Source organism: Zosterops lateralis (assembly GCF_965231275.1).
Source record: "Zosterops lateralis genome assembly, chromosome: 29".
In the NCBI taxonomy this organism is placed as follows: Eukaryota; Metazoa; Chordata; class Aves; order Passeriformes; family Zosteropidae; genus Zosterops; species Zosterops lateralis.
In genome coordinates this window covers 582,399-597,721 of record NC_139789.1, presented here as the reverse complement: position 1 = coordinate 597,721, position 15,323 = coordinate 582,399, and the positions used below count along the sequence as shown (strand labels likewise).

At 54.5% G+C, this 15,323-nt stretch overlaps 3 protein-coding genes across 3 annotated transcripts; 1 reads left to right on the top strand and 2 right to left on the bottom strand.

Annotated features, from left to right (window-relative positions):
* Nucleotides 1–1,142: 1,142 nt before the first annotated feature.
* LOC310920262 (bone morphogenetic protein 2-like) lies at nucleotides 1,143–4,311 on the top strand. The gene is made up of 5 exons (XM_083880114.1): nucleotides 1,143–1,559; nucleotides 1,670–1,806; nucleotides 2,119–2,241; nucleotides 2,669–2,867; nucleotides 3,229–4,311. Exons 1-5 carry the CDS (start codon nucleotides 1,244–1,246, stop codon nucleotides 3,633–3,635), a joined length of 1,182 nt encoding a protein of 393 aa, XP_083736240.1. The 5' UTR covers nucleotides 1,143–1,243; the 3' UTR covers nucleotides 3,636–4,311.
* Nucleotides 4,312–4,422: 111 nt separating this feature from the next.
* Nucleotides 4,423–10,806, bottom strand: LOC310920250 (potassium voltage-gated channel subfamily V member 2-like). The gene is made up of 2 exons (XM_083880104.1): nucleotides 7,962–10,806; nucleotides 4,423–6,592 (listed from the first exon to the last, which is right to left on the bottom strand). The coding sequence occupies exons 1-2, from the start codon at nucleotides 9,210–9,212 to the stop codon at nucleotides 6,326–6,328; spliced, it is 1,518 nt and encodes a 505-aa protein (XP_083736230.1). The 5' UTR covers nucleotides 9,213–10,806; the 3' UTR covers nucleotides 4,423–6,325.
* Nucleotides 10,807–10,962: 156 nt separating this feature from the next.
* On the bottom strand, nucleotides 10,963–14,946 carry CD320 (CD320 molecule). The gene is made up of 5 exons (XM_083880077.1): nucleotides 14,817–14,946; nucleotides 14,451–14,663; nucleotides 13,482–13,559; nucleotides 12,985–13,133; nucleotides 10,963–12,664 (listed from the first exon to the last, which is right to left on the bottom strand). Exons 1-4 carry the CDS (start codon nucleotides 14,905–14,907, stop codon nucleotides 12,988–12,990), a joined length of 528 nt encoding a protein of 175 aa, XP_083736203.1. The 5' UTR covers nucleotides 14,908–14,946; the 3' UTR covers nucleotides 10,963–12,664; nucleotides 12,985–12,987.
* Nucleotides 14,947–15,323: the final 377 nt, after the last annotated feature.

Genomic DNA, 15,323 nt, shown 5'->3' with positions numbered 1-15,323 from the left:
GCAGCCGTCTGATACAGGCTGGGGGGTGCACGGCTTGGCTGCTCCCGGTTACAAACTATGGAGCCGAAGACAGGAGAGGGAACCAGGAGCTGAGCGTGTTGGGGCAGAGCTGTCTCCTCTGCAGGCACCCCCAGATACCCTGTGGGACATACTGCTGGTGAGCTGGGAAGAGAAGGGAAAGGATCCCGGGGATACAGTTTCCTCTCTCCATTAACGGCAGTCTGTCGGTGCCGCCGTGCTTGTTCTGCATAATTAACAGTCCTTTGGGTTGGAATAAACAGCGGGCACCGCAAGACATTAGCCTTCACCTTGTCTCCCATCAGGTGGTCCTAGCCGGGCTTCAGCCTGTTGATGAATTAGTTAATTAATGCTAATTTCTCCCTTCACTCCCATGGCAGCTGTACAGTGTGTCATGTCCACCTGCACCAGTTTGGTTTCTCTGTGACTGGGGAACAAGACTTAAAGAATTGGCTTTTATCCCACTATCCGGATATTTCATTAAATTCAAGCATTCGGGAATTAGCAGCAAATGCCTTTTTAATTCCCAGGAAGCCAAAAACCATTAAAACAAACAAACAAACAAACAAAACCACCAAAAAAGCAAGCTGGATTAGGGTCCTGCTGTGGTGTGACCGCACAGCCCGGGGCTGCAGCACCGCAGCACCGCGCCGCCAGGTCCTCTGCTAGAACTTGCTCTACCCCGTGGCCTCGGCTTCCCGGCAGGACACACAGCCATGGCTGCCCCCACCGAGAGAGGGGGACCCCGGGCACCCCACCCTGCACACCTGACAGGGACATGGTATGGAGACACCAGTGTGGCACTGAGCCCCTGCCACGATCCTCGCTCTCAGCAGCAGCTGCGAGAGGGGCAGCACGAGCTGCTGCGGCAGGACCGGGATGGGAAGGGGATGCTCATCTTGATGGGCTGCATTCCTCCACACAAAGGTCCTCCGATTTGTCCCATTAGTGCCGTCATTAAAATCCAGTTAGTCTCCTACGGAGAGCAAATGCAGCCCAGCCAAGACTCTGGCAATGGGCTGGTGGCCCCAGACCCCCGTTTCCCCTACAACCCTGGGAATGCCTGGTGAGCCGTCCTCCTTCCCGCTTGTGTACTGGGGCTAATTGATGCATGGGGCCCGGGAGCCGGGCTTCTCACCTTGTTAGCATGGCAATTAGCTCTCTTTACCCTCCTGATTGCTCCTGGGCATATTTCACTTCAGTCCAGCTTTCCAGTCAGTTATAAATGCAGCACCGGGGAGGTCAGGGGAGTTGCACAAGGGACAGAGAGCACAGAGCCATGCTGGGGACCGTCCTGCTGCTGCTGGCCCTGGCCAAGACGGCATGCCCGAGCCCAGCCAGCATAGCGAGCTGGCGGGCTGAGGCGCTGAAGAAACTCCTGGAAGTCTTTGGTATGGACGACCCTCCGGCCCCCCCAACTCACTTCAAGCAACCACCCCAGTACATGGTGGATCTATTCAATACTGTCGCTAATGCGGATGGTGTCACCAAGAACCCCGACATCCTGGAGGGCAACACTGTCCGCAGCTTCCTGGATAAAAGTAAGGGGGGAGGGCTGTGGTGCTGGGATGCGGCTGTGGGGAGGGGCTGAACGTGGCCGGTGGCGGTTCCGCCCCTGGTTTTGCCCTTCTAAACGCATCCTTCCCTCCAGCTCACAGCGAGGAGATGCGGTTCCTGTTTGTCCTCTCCAGCATGGCCAAAAATGAGAAGATCCTGACGGCAGAGCTGCACCTCTTCCGCCTCTGGCCGAGGGTCACAGATGGGCCCAAAAGGCACCACTTCTGCCAGGTGAGGAGAGGGATGGGGATGGGACCACCCCCCAGCCTGTGCCCAGGGATACCACTGGCACACTAGTCATTCACCTGCACCGGGAATGCGGCCTGCTTCTAGGGTCACATGAACTAATGTTTCACAGAGAATCACAATGATTTAACTGTGACAAGTTCTTAAATATCTTCTGGCTTGTGCAAATATCAGCAAAGGCACACCAAAGTTGTTACAGATCCATGCTGGTAATTCTCTATCTCCCCCCATACCTCTGTCCAGGGTCAACCCCTTGGGCCAAATATACCGAGGTGACCACCTTTTTGCCTTTCCCAGGTCAGTGTGTACCAGGTGCTGGGGAAAGACAAGCCAGACACCCCTGAAGGGAAGAAGCTGCTGGCAGCACGCCTTGTCTCACTGCAAACCTCAGGCTGGGAGGTCTTTGCCATCACGTCAGCTGTGAGTCACTTTTCCTCTGTTTTGCACAGCACAGAGGGAATCCTGGGGTTCACATGCAAGAGATTTTTTAACCCATTTCACTCTCAGCAGCCTTTCAGGCTCCCGTGTAGTTTCCTGTCTGCAGTCTCTGTAGTGACATAGGGGGATATATCCTCTGGGATGGGGAGGAAAAAGTCCTGCCAAGAGCCCTGGAGCTGCTTCATCCTTCCCCAAACTTGTCTCACTGCTCTGCAGGGAATGCTAGGGCTGGGTCTTGCCACGATGTCCCCTGTGCTGCAGCCTCAGAGCAACTCCTTCCCATGGCACACAGAGTGTAGCCTCAAGGGGTCTTAGTTCAGAATGTCCTGCTGCTGGCCTGGGACTTGCTTGTAGGGATACCAGTGCAGTGGCTGTCCTGGTCAGTGGTGACACTGGTTTGGTTCCCCAGGTTCGTGACTGGGCTGAAGATGAAAGCAGCAACCAGGGTTTGCTGGTGACAGTCCAGGGCCTGAGGGGGAGCCCGCTCAACCCCCCACCACTGCAGTTTGCATCTGGCCGGGGCCACCATGAGAGCAAGAAGCCCATGTTGGTCCTTTTCACAGACGATGGGCGGCGTGGAGCATCGCTGCCCACAGCTGGCTTCCCAGGTGGGTTGCACACGCCTGGCATGACTCCCTTGGTGCCAACATCCCTTTCCCAGGGGGTGCTCCCCACATGTGATCTCCTCAAATCCAATCCTCCTTTCCTGGGTGATGGGAGAGACTCACTCCTTTCTGGTGTAGCCTGCTCAGGGGTATTGCCTGCTTGCAGATGTGAAACTGGATTTGAGTTTGGCCATGAGACTGAGGCTGTCACCTCCTGGTGGCACTGTCTGGGCTGGTGACAGGCTGTGACCAGAGGATTGCACACAAAACCTGGGGGGAGGGGTGGCCGGGGAGGCTGCAGTATTTTCTCTCTTCCCCCAGGCTCACACAGTGGCCAATGGCATTGGATGCTTCTTTCTGACAGATTTGAAGTCTCAGGCTCCCAATCTCCCTGCCAAGATGCCAATGCCAAAGCTGGGCAGGTCACGCAGTACACGCTCACTGGGCCGACTTCAGCCCTGCCAGAGGCATCCCTTGTCTGTAGACTTCGAGGAGATTGGATGGTCTGGTTGGATCATCTCACCACGGGGGTACAACGCCTTCCACTGCAAAGGCTCCTGTCCCTTCCCTCTGGGCGAGAACATGCGTCCGACAAACCACGCCACAGTGCAGTCCATCATCAACGCCCTCAAGCTGAGTGAGGGTGTCAGCAGCCCCTGCTGTGTGCCCGACAAGCTCTACTCCATCAACCTCCTCTACTTTGATGATGATGAGAATGTGGTCCTCAAGCAGTATGATGACATGGTGGCTGGGAGCTGTGGCTGCCACTGAGGCAAGAGGAGCAAGGGGCTGGAAACACCACTGCAGTGGAGGCTGCACCTACTCCCTCCAAAGCATCAGTGGAGTCTCTGTCTCACAAACCCTCTAAAAGAGACTGGGATGAGCAAAGCAAGGGGGTGCTGGGTCTGCCCTGGATAGTGTCACCCCCTGACAGGGCCAGCCCAGGAAGGCTCAGGGCCAAGCTCTGATTAAATCAACCCAAACAAGCCGGTATGAACCAGCAGCCCCAGGGCAACAGCCCCATTTTGGGGTGCCCTGTGCAGGGGCATGGGTGTGCCTGCCCATGCAGAGGCTCCTGCAGGCTGTACTATATGTATATAGCAAGAGCACTAATATATGACAGATACCATCTGTACAGTGTTCTGTAAATATCTGTACATTCCTGAATTGCTGTGACTTATAAAATTAATTCAGAGAAATTATTTTAAAATGCCATTCTCCAAAGGATGCCTGTGGACTCTCAACTGCTGCCAGGAACAGCGCAAGCAGACATCTCACAGGCACAGGGAAGAGAGTGCACATGGAGGGATGAAGATCCAGCCGCAGCACAGTCTCCAGGGACAAGGGGATGAGGTTGGTGTGCCTCATTCCTTCAAAGCTGAATGATCTCAGGATCCATCAGCCTGCAACTGGGGTGCAGGGAGATGAGCAGGTGATGGGAGTGCTTGGAGGAATGAGGTGATGGAGTCTAGGGTGGGACAGGGGTGTGTATAAAGGTGCCTGGAGCTGATGCTCCTGGGGCAGGTGGGTGGTGGACATCATGGTTTAACCCCAGATGGCAACTACACACCACACAGCCACTGGCCTCCCACTCCACTCTGGTGGGATGGGAAGGACAATCAGAAGAAAAGGTAAAACCTGTGGGTTTCACCCACATGAAGAAAGTTAAATAATGGAAATAAAATAAAAGAAAAAATGGTAACATTTAATAATATTTGTAATATTATTACAAAGGGAAAAGGGAGACACCAAAAGGAGGGAATCATAAACCCCGAGACAGACAAGTGATGCCCCATACCCAGTTGCTCAGCACCCACTCTTCTGTGCCCAGCCTGTCTCCTAGCAGCAATCGACCGCTGGGAGATCTGTGTGTGATCAAGATTATTCTCATCCTGAATCTAAAATACAACATTGTACCAGCCAGTGGGAAGAAAAATGAACTCTATTGCAGCTGAAACCAGGACAGTGAGGTGGGAGAGCTCTGTGGGAAGATGATCAGAGGAAACTGCTGTGCCCCGAGGGAATGCTCCTCATGGAAGACAAATGGGGTGGACAAAAGAGCTGCCCAGTGCTGTGGGGTCAGGTCAGTGCTGGGGAGGTACACAGAGGGTGGGTGTCAATGTGGGTTACCAAGGAGTGGGTGTAGGTGTTGGTGGTCAGGGCAGGGGTCCCCTCACACCTGCTGGCACAGCCCCCTTGTCCCCTGCAGTCCAGCTCTTAGTGGGAATGTGGCTGTCCCTGCCAGAGCACTCAGCTCCTCCAAGTCTCTCTCCAAGCTTCCAACATCAGCAGCTTAGCCAGTCCCAGGCTGATACCAGGAGTCCTCTGGCACCTCTGCACCTCCAAGCCCAGCCCACTAGTGAGTGTATTGCACCCTAGTCTGCCTGGCAGCAGTTTCTTCCCCTGCTCACCTGGAAGCAGTAGCTGTTGGCCCTTCCCCACACCAACTCTCCCTGCAGCCCAAGGTCCCTCTTCCATCTCACCCAAGGGAAGGGTATATCCCTTCAAGTGGCCCATTGAATGGACATGGTCCCATACCGGAGGGCAAATCCTTCCCCTTTCCCCCCCAGGCATGCCCCCACTGCCTCCCAATGTCAACACAGGGCAGAGCCAACTGGTGTGTCCTGATCAAATGCACATCCCAGCTCCAGTTTCAATGCGCCCAGACACCTCATTCCAAGACTAATGCATGGACAGGCTCATTTGTATCCCTGAGAGCCCTGTCCTTGCACTGAGGAACTTGTGAGCCCTGGGGAGATGCCCCCTCCTCACCCCAAACAATTTACCGATTCACACACACTAGCTGGACAAGAATCCATGACAATGAAGGTTTGGGCCTGGTTTATTAAATACCTGTTCCTGGTATAGTCCCTGGCTACAAGCTCTGTATGCCTATAGTGCCTGTGGGTCCCCTCATAGCAACACCCCAAGTCAGGACTGTGCCCTAAACTCCAGGGCAGTGGGAAGAAGAGTAGATTTGGCTGGAAGGATGCATGGCTCTAGCCTTTCCTCTGAGCCTTCACCCAAATCCCCACACTGACTAGGGCTGGGCTGCTTGGCTGAGAGGGAGTCATGGGGCCCTGGGCAGGAGGAGCTCGTGTGTGTCCCACTCAGTGGGGAACGGAGCAGCACCTGCACGTGTCACGCTGGGCTACCTGCCTCAGAGAGGTGACAGTTCAGTCCCATCCCTCACTCCCTGTGATGTCAGAGTGCCCCTTGTCTCAGCCCATAGTAGACAAACATCCTGCCCTGGCTGTACAGCTCCCGAGCCACCTCTGACTGATCGCTCTGCAGGATCGCAGTGTCTGGCACACAGCAATGAGGGAGGTCCCAGCTGGCAGCAGTCCCTGTGCAACAGCAGGGCCCCAGCACTGTTGTGACTCTGCCCATAGCTCGGAGCCTCACTGGGGGACAGGATCTACTGGGAGGGGATGGACAGGGGATGTCTGGAGGGTCTGTGGTCAGCGGTAATAGTGGGGGTCAGCTCTCCAGCACTCTGAGAACTTCCGCAGAACTCGCTCCTTCAAGCGGATCCTCCTGGAAAGCTGAAGTGACTGGCTCATCTCATGGGCCTTCAGCTTGGCATAGTAGTCAGAAAATTTGTTGTAGAGGATGGAGATGGGCATTCCATTGAGGATGATGCCAAAAGAGATGCAGACAAATGCCACCAGCCTGCCAAGTATTGTGTCAGGCACAGTGTCTCCATAGCCCACAGTGGAGAGGCTGACCTGTGCAGGGACAGAAAAAGGATAAAATCCCATGGGAACAAGCCCAGCAGACCCTGCTGTCTGGTGCTGGAACTCACTCCCTCCCACCCCTCTGTGGAGCCACTTGTCCCCTGTGACCAGTGCCAGACCCTGACCCTGATGGCAGCCACCTGAGCTGTCCCCTCTCCAGAGCCTGGACAGCCACAGCTCTGCTGTCCAGGCTGTGCCCAGCAGGCCTGGAGAGATGAAGGAAAGGGCTGGTTGAGCCCCAGAAGCACAGATCAGAGGCCAGACCCTGCTCCCTCACTGCTTTGTGTGTGTCTCTTCAAAGGCAGATGGCCACCCCTGAGCTGAGCCTTCCCCAGCAGTTGGTGTTTGTCGGAGCTTCCTTTCCCTACAGAGCTGTGGCTCCAGAGCTTCCTGGCTGTGAGCTGCGTGGTCCCAGACAAACAAAGCTTCCTGCAGCCTCCCTCCAGGGGAAACAGGGAATGCCTGGGAATGAACCCATTAGTAAATGGGGAGCAGGGCTATGGGAACAGGGTGAGAGCTGAGGCCAGAAAGTTTTGTACTTGGCAGGCAGCTGTGCTCCCAGGGACAGGCTCAGCTTGGCAATGTTTAAACACTTGAACATGGTGATGTTGCTGAGTGATTTTGCCCTTCCTAGAGGAGGGATGAATTTGAAGCAGATAGCCTTTGGTGGCCAAAGGGGATTATAAGAGCAGAAGTGATCTGTGGGATCATTTAATCTGTAAATCAAGATGCCCTCATAACCCATAGCTTTTAAGTGCTTTGGCTGCTCCCCATGTTGGAGGTAATGCCAGGTCTATTACAGTGCTCAGGTCTGCAGAGCTACTGGCTCCTGGCACAAGCAGGGCAGTGAATGGGCAGCACACGCCAGTCTGTATTCATTCTCATGGCATAGGCTGAGGCACAGTGTGCCTATAGGTCCCACATGCAGCCCTGGGTTCCCTGTCTCAGACCCAAAAGCTCTCTTGCCTTTTGAGCTCAGCCGGGCCACAATGCTGCCCAGGTCTCATGCTGTCGAGCCATGCCCACAGGCCGCATCCACTCAACACTTGGGTCCCATGACAGATAAAGCTGAGTCACATCCCCCTTGCTCAACTCAGGCCTGGAGGTTCACAAGCCACCACCTCTGTCCCACCATTCCACCCCAGCACCAGCTTTTGAGCCTCTGAGCTCAGTCTAAACCTCTGATTTCTTTTCTCAGAGCATGCAGGGCTCTGGGTTTCCCACCATTACTGAGCTGGTGGGAAAGCTGGGCCCTTCCTGCCCCCTGGCCAGCAGCAGTGGTGAATCCCCTGAGCACTGGGGCAGCCCCTACCCATGGAGCCTCCCCCACCCCCCTCTGGAAGAAGCTGCCCCACCTTACCGCTGCCCACCACCATGCACATGGGATACTGGTGAAGTCAGTGCCGGGGACATCATGTTCCACTGAGTGTATGAGAGCAGAGAAGGTGAAGACCCCCATGGCAATGAAGAGGAGGAGACAGCAAACCTGCTGGTAGCACTGGCGCATGGTGAAGCTGAAAGCCCGGAGGCCAGTGGAGTGACGTGCCAGCTTGAGGATGCGGAAGATCCTCATGAGCTTGATGAGCTTGAGGACTTTGCCCAGTTTGCTCACATTCTCCACCTTGTGCAGCTCCTCATGGTACTGCATGTCTCCATCATCCAGATTTTCAAAGAGGATCTGGATGTAGAAGGGCAGGATGGCCACCAGGTCTATAGCATTAAACGCTGCCCGCAGGAAGTTCTTGAAGCTGGAGGAGGATATGAGCCGCATGACATATTCAGAGGTGAAGAAGATGGCACAGATCATCTCCATCTGCTCCATCCACATTTTCCCTGTCTTGTTTTTCATCTCTTCCACTGTGCTCAGTGTCATGCCCACAATGGAGATAAGCACAAAGAAGCTTGACATGACAGCAATGATCTTGGCTGGGACAGAAGAGTATGGGTTCTCAATGAGGTTCCAGACCATCTTCCGAAACCGACCCAGAAATTTTCCATCAAACTGCGCCCCTGACTCCAGGGGCTCCAGTTCTGCCTCCAGCTCCTTCTCTATTTTCAGGTACTCATTGAGTTCATCTCGCTTTTCCTCGAACAGGATCCGGCAACATCGTTGGGAGTATTTCAGATGGATTCCCCAGTACTCGATTTCCTCCACAAAGTTACTGGGGCACATCTCATCCATTACCCACAGGACCCCACTGCGGTAGAAGTGGAAGATGTAGTGGAAAATTGAAGGATCTCTATCAAAGAAATACTCATTCTTCTGCACCAAGTAGTCATCACAGAGCTGCAGCTTTTTCACAGGGTCTGTATAAAGGGCCAGCTTCCCAAGCCGGGTGATGGGATACTGGGCCAGTACCTTGTAAGCTATCTGGAACAATTTGCCACCCACGTTAATGTTGAGCAGGTACTTGTTCCTTTGGATGGGAGTCTGGCTATTCTCCTGGTTACCATCTGCCACGTTCTGCATGGAGTTCCATTGCCTTACCAGGCTGTCCTGTGCAAATGGGATGTAGGATTCCTCTTCCTCTGGGGTCCGACAGTGGCCCCGGTGATCCCCTATCTTCAGGCTAGCCGAGAGACTCGCGCGCCTGGTCCACTGTTGCCTCATGGTGCCCAGTCTCCTGATGCAGTGACTCCTGTTACGGGCTGCAGGACAGCAGCTCTGGCTTCATGGGAATGCTCCCACTGGGCACACACACTGACTGGGATGAGTGCTGTGAGCTTGGGGCAGTGGAGTGGCTTCCCAAGGGGCACAGCTGTGTCCTGGTGCCACGTGGCACCTGCCAGGGTCCCAAAGCCGATTGCTGATCAGATTGGAGTTTGTATCTTAGCAGTTGGAGGCAGCCAAGTGCCCGCTTCTTAAGACACTAATGAGATTGAGGCACTAGTCCTTTATGTAAGGAACTATTTCTAGCTCTGCACTTCTCTTTTCCCTTCTTCTGTTCTTATTAGCTGTTAGCATTTGCTGCATGCTGTTTCCTGTAAGGACATCCATGACAGCAAACTGGAAACAGCACAAACTTGCCTCAATTTACCCTCTGTTGATGGGACAGGAAGGTGCAGATATGCAGGATTTGTATTGGCTTTGTACCCCCACATCAGATGCTGCTCTTGGCACCAGCCGTTCGTTAAAGGCTAATGCAGCTGTCACAGCCAGGGAAGAGAGATGGTCATGACCTCTCAGTTCATCCCCCAAGTCTCACAGTGGAGACTTAGAGGGGATGAGGTGAAGGAATCACCTCCACACAGTGTCCAAGAAGATCCCTTGAGGGAAAGGCTGCCCCTGCCCTGTGCCATCATATTAGCCTTCAACCCCACAACTCACCCAGGCGGGGGCAGGAACAGGTAACAGGACACTGGAAATGCAAGTACACAGTAAAAGTTCCTCTGAACTATTGGAACTGAAAAGGAGGAAATAATCCCTTGGATGTGCAAGTAAAAGGGGAACCAAAATTAAACAGGCTGATCTTTGAGGTCTTACCCTGGAATACAATCCTACTTCAACATGTAAAACATTTCACTGATCTCCATGAACTGGTCTAATTAAATACAGAGATGTGGAGCACAAAGATGCTCCTGGCCTGAAAAGCAGCTTGGGCTCCACTACAATTGAAGTCTCTGAGCCTGGGGATTAGAAAAACAAAAACACTTCTAGCACCGGAAGGAAGGAAGGAAAATTGCTGTCAGAAACACAGCCCAAATTTTTGGCACAAGATCCGTAAAATGTGTTTCTTTCAACTCTGAAGCACTCAGCTCAGGGAGCAGAAAGCAAATCCTGCAGTGTCTTGTGAGTTTGCCCCAGGGCCTCACCCCCCATTACACAGAGCAAGCGCTCTGCCTTGTACCACAGACCAGCTGGGCTCAGCTTGGCAGCTGCAGCTCAGAGTATGATCTGGGACCAGCTGGTGACAGCTGACCTTGGCCACATGGCCTTGCCAGCACCAGCCCCTTCAATTGGCTCACCCCTGTCCTGCTGGGACTCCTGGAACCCTTCCTGCCCTGCAGTGTTCCCCACTTTGTGCTCTGCTCTGGCAAAAGCTTTTTTTTCACCTTGCTTTTGGCTGAGCTTCCCACTTGTTCCTGGTTCAGCAAACTGTGGCATCTGTTCCTCCTGTCCCCACCCTCTCCCTTTGTTTTGCTCCTGTATTTAATTTTCTCTGCTACAGTTGGTGTGTACTGGAGTCACCTCTGTCCCAGGCAGGCACAGGAGCACTGGCTTCCCCATAGAGACCCACCCAGCCAACCCACCCCAAGTCTGCTTCCCCAGGATGTGACAATCCAAAAGTGATGCTGCCCCTGGCCTCTCAAATATAGAATTCATGCAAATGCACATATCCAGGAAAATTAAACACTCCAAAACTTGTTAATTTCACATTCTTTATTCTCCTGTGTCAGTCACTACAGCTATCTCTGCCTGTCCCTATGGAAACAGAAGGTTGTGTGTGCCCTTGCAAATGACTCCTTGGTACTAAAAATAGCAGCCCTGGAATAACTCAGGACTCCATACTACATATAGAAATTTCCCCTGTAGGGTATGGCAGCACTCACATGCTATCCAGGAGTGGAAGACTCCTACTCCGAGGCTGATGACTGGTGTCTGCTTGGCAAGCCAAGTTCCGACCTTCAAGGTCAGCAGCCAAGGCAGCAGCTTGGTGCACTTAGTGAACACTTGTGCAAGGTGCACGTGGCCAACAGTGAACCAGAGGCACTGGGCACTAATCTGTCCCTGAACGGTCAGTTCTGAGAGGTGCACAGCAATGAGTCCTTTGGCTGGGGGCCCCACATGCCACACAGACAGTGTCTGACCCAAGACATGACATATTTCCAGAGACATCTCCACTAGACCAAGATGCTCAGAACCCTGTCCAGCTTGGTCCCATGGATGGGTCAGTCACAGCCGCTCTGGGCAACCTGTGCAAGGGCCTCACCATAAAACCCTCCTTCATGTCCTACCTAAGCCCACCCTCTGACAGTTTGTACCTGTTGCCCCTTGTCCTTACAGGCCTTGGTGAAAAGCCCTTCTCCATCTTTCTTACAATCCTCCTTTAGAGATGGACAAGATCCAACAAGGCTCCCTGGAACCGTGTCTTCTCCAGGGTTTGCCCTAACAAAGGCTCAGGACCTTTCACTTGACCTTATCAAACTTCACAAGGTTCCTGTGGGCCTGAAGATTCCTCTGGACGACATCCCCCTCCCCAGCTGCACTCCTCAGCCTGGTTTCATCCTCAGACTGGCTGAGGGTCCACTTGATCCCACTCTACACACCACTGATGAAAACACAGAATAGCACTGGTCCCAGTATGGACTCTTGAGGGACACCACTCAGAACAATTATAAGGAAGACATCATTAAGACTATTAAGAGGAGCCCCATGCAGCATTCAGCACTGGGGTGAGCAGAGCAGGTCTGCCAAGGGTGGAGATGTTTGTGGAACGGAGTGTGAGAGGAGCTGCCAGCCCAGGAGCTACTTGCCCCATGTGGACTTGGGTGGCAGAAAAGCAAAGCCAGAGCAACTGGCACCTCCACGGTGGCACTGTCAGTAAAAACCTTCCGTGCACGGGACTGAGCAGCAAGCGAACAGGAGTAGTGCAAACATGGAGTATTTGTCTGATCTGTGCAGCCAGTGAGTGCCTATGGAAATAAGTGAGAAAGGTCCCGTTCCCTGACAAAATCCAGGCGGAAGGATGGGGCAGATGAAAAAAGGCTCTTGGCTGGAAGTGGAAGGACACAGTTGAACGGCACCTGGCATTTCAAGGAGAAAAACATCTTTGGGTCTGAGGCCACCAAGGCTACACTGGTGGCAGTTAATGACTGTCAACACAGAACAATGAAGACATTTCTACCACCTTTGGGAGGGCTGATGTCACAGTGGAAGGTCCTGTGCTATTTCTGGAGCCAAGGTAGTCCCACAATCTAAGACCCAACTACAAAGGGAGCATCCTCTTGGTATTCCAGTGTAACAACCCAGATTTGAGAGCTGATGTCCAATTCGGTCAGGCTCTGTGCTGAGCAGGAGACAGACCAAGGTAGTCCCACCTTATCACCTTGGGATAAGGATCCCTGTTACAAAGCCAGAAAAACATCTGGTTATCTACAGTCCTTTGGGAAGAAATCTAGTTTGACTTCAACTTATGCAAAGTGGAGGAGAAAATCCCACACCAGAAGATCAGTATCTCAACAGGACTGCTCCATGTCCTTGGCAGCAGGGAGGAAAGGGGAGAGTTCTACTGCTGCAGGGCAGACTAAAACTCCACGCACCTGGTTGGCAAGCATCAGGGAAGCTGGGAAAACCTACCCCCAAAGAGAAAAGCTCTAGAAGCCAGAAACAGGGCAAGAAGGATTTTCTCCCTCAGGCACATGGAGCACAGCAAAACACTTACCCTTCAGGGCAAGGAGCCTTTCTGGCTCTTGTCAGGCACTAGCTGTTCCCTGGATGCTTTTTCAAGACTGAAGGAGTCAGATCTGCATTTTGCTTTGGACACACCCCACACAGCAACAGAACCTGCAGCTACCAGGATGATCAGGAGCTCTGGAGAGGAGAGTGCACAAGCAGAGACCCACTCACTGGCCTGGTCTTAGGACAGCTCTGTTGCTCAACACCATGAGCTAACAACCAGAGATGAGCAGTGTCCCTTGAGGGCAAGAGACAGAGAGAAGGTGAGCTATTGCCAGATTGCATGGAATGGCCTTTCCAAGAACACAGCACACCCAAGGGAGAGCAATAATTAAGCTGTGGTGTCAGGCCTCCCTTAGCCCTCCCAGCCCAGCAAAAACAGCTACTGATACAGGTCTGGAATTGACCCCATGAGGATACTCAATTTATAGCCCAAGGTAGGTAAGTCCAAGACCATGTGCAGCACTTTTGAGTCTCACATACCTGCAACAGTCAAGATCCATGTGTAACCTTGACTCCCTGATGGCACAGAGACCTCAGGCTCAGGTGTAGCTGCAGGCTCTTTGAGGAAAGAGAAACAAACAAGTCCATGAGGCTTGCAACTCACCTTGTGGTCAGCACTCAAGGCAGTCTTCAATCCACACCTGGCTGAGTTCCCAGCTCACCTCAAGAGCACCAAGAGGCTTTTCTCAATTTAAGCAAAACCTTATCTGCCGCTACTATGATTAAACCCACACTGAAAGAAAAAAGTCCTACTGGAAATGCATAACAGGGAAAAGTGGAAGATTTCCAAGCCAGAGCTGGAACTGCAGCATCCCAGCCTGTCCTCATAGCACTGAGTAGCAACAGGTAAAACCAACTGCAGCTCTTCACCTCACCTGCCAATTGAACAGGTGCAGGCATCAAACCCAAACCCAGTCTCCCACACCTGCAGTAATTCCCCTCCTCTCCACACCCTAAGAAACCCTCGGGTGAGGGAAGCCAGAAGTGCCATCCCAAGCACCTCAGACAGCCAATGGGTCTGACAAAGGATGCTCCAGAGCCAAGTAGCTCTGGTACTGATAGTACTGGGGTGCAGACACAGCTGGACACAAGCCCAGACACAGTCTGCAGCCTCTGGTCTGCCTTGATGGCCCAGAACTTCCTCCTCATCCTCTTCCCTTCAGCCTGCCTCTTCCCCAGAGATCAGAGGAGTTCGGGAGGTGGAGAGATTCCAGTATTCTGGAATTGCATGTTCTGGAAGAAGGAAGGAAGTACTTCAAAGGCCCTTCCCAAGGGAGCACTGAGGGGCGTCATCGGCGTCCCCACCAGAGGAAGCTGAAGGTGCGGGTCCCCTATAGCGTTTCCTCCACCACAGTGACCCGCGGTGACCGCAGCTGTTTCGGATCGGCCAGAGATGGCGGGGAACAAAGGCTTCGGTCCGGCTTGACGCCCCCGCCCGCACCCCCATACCTGCGCTGCTGAAGGGTGGCACCGCCGAGCTCCTCGGCGGAGTCAGCGCGGGGCTGCCGGCACTCGGCTCCGCCGCGGTCGCGGTCCCGCAGCCCCACTCGTCCCCGTCGTCCTCACAGTCAGGGTGGCCGTCGCAGCGCCAGTCCTGAGGGAAGCAGGGGGCGTCGGGCGCACACTGGAACTCGTCCGGGCGGCAGCGGGACGGGGCGGCTGCTGCGGGGGACGGGCGCGTGAGAGGAGGCCGGGGGGCGCCCCGCAACGAGGGGATCCCGCGTGCGGGGCGCACGAGGGCTCTAGCCAATGAGAGAGAAGGGCGTGCGCGGGGAACCAATGGGCACCGCTCGCTCGGCCGCTCCCCCAGCTCACCGTTGCCTGGCGAGAGCGGCAGAATCGGCAGCACCAGCGGTAGCAGCAGCAGCACCGGGAGCTCCGGCGGCAGCAGTCGCGGCCCAGCCATGCCGCGGGCCCGCACCTGAGGGACTCGCTGGGGCCGGCGCACCGCTACATACGCCGAGCGCGCAGGAAAAGCGCGTGCGCTTAAGCCCGACTTCCACCAAATGGTGTGCCCGCGGGGGCGGGACCTTGAGGAGGCCCCGCCCACCTCCCGTGCCCTTCGGAGCGGCGCCTCAGGGCGGTGTCACGTGATCGAGGACGCGGCCGGTTCACCCGAGCGGCGCTGTCGGCAGCAGCAGAGGCAGTCCCTGCAGCCGAGCCTGTTCCAGCCTGCCCTGGAGCCGGCGCGCGGAGCTGCCAGGGCCGGCTGCGCGTCTTCCCAGCTCCAGCAGCAGCCGGGCTCTCGCGCATTTCCCTGGAAATCCATCAGCACCGCGGTCGGCAGTGACCTGCTGTCCCCGGGGAGGGGCTGGACAGCGC

Coding starts and splice junctions, on each gene's coding strand:
- LOC310920250 (XM_083880104.1), bottom strand. CDS start 9,212: ATGAGGCAACAGTGGACCAGGCGCGCGAGTCTCTCGGCTAGCCTGAAG. Junction 6,593..7,961: donor GTGCATGGTGGTGGGCAGCG/GTAAGGTGGGGC, acceptor GTCCCTGCACAG/GTCAGCCTCTCCACTGTGGG.
- CD320 (XM_083880077.1), bottom strand. CDS start 14,907: ATGGCTGGGCCGCGACTGCTGCCGCCGGAGCTCCCGGTGCTGCTGCTG. Junction 14,664..14,816: donor GCCGCTCTCGCCAGGCAACG/GTGAGCTGGGGG, acceptor CGTCCCCCGCAG/CAGCCGCCCCGTCCCGCTGC. Junction 13,134..13,481: donor ATGGATCTTGACTGTTGCAG/GTATGTGAGACT, acceptor TCTCCTCTCCAG/AGCTCCTGATCATCCTGGTA.
- LOC310920262 (XM_083880114.1), top strand. CDS start 1,244: ATGCAGCACCGGGGAGGTCAGGGGAGTTGCACAAGGGACAGAGAGCAC. Junction 1,807..2,118: donor AAAGGCACCACTTCTGCCAG/GTGAGGAGAGGG, acceptor TGCCTTTCCCAG/GTCAGTGTGTACCAGGTGCT. Junction 2,868..3,228: donor GCCCACAGCTGGCTTCCCAG/GTGGGTTGCACA, acceptor TCTTTCTGACAG/ATTTGAAGTCTCAGGCTCCC.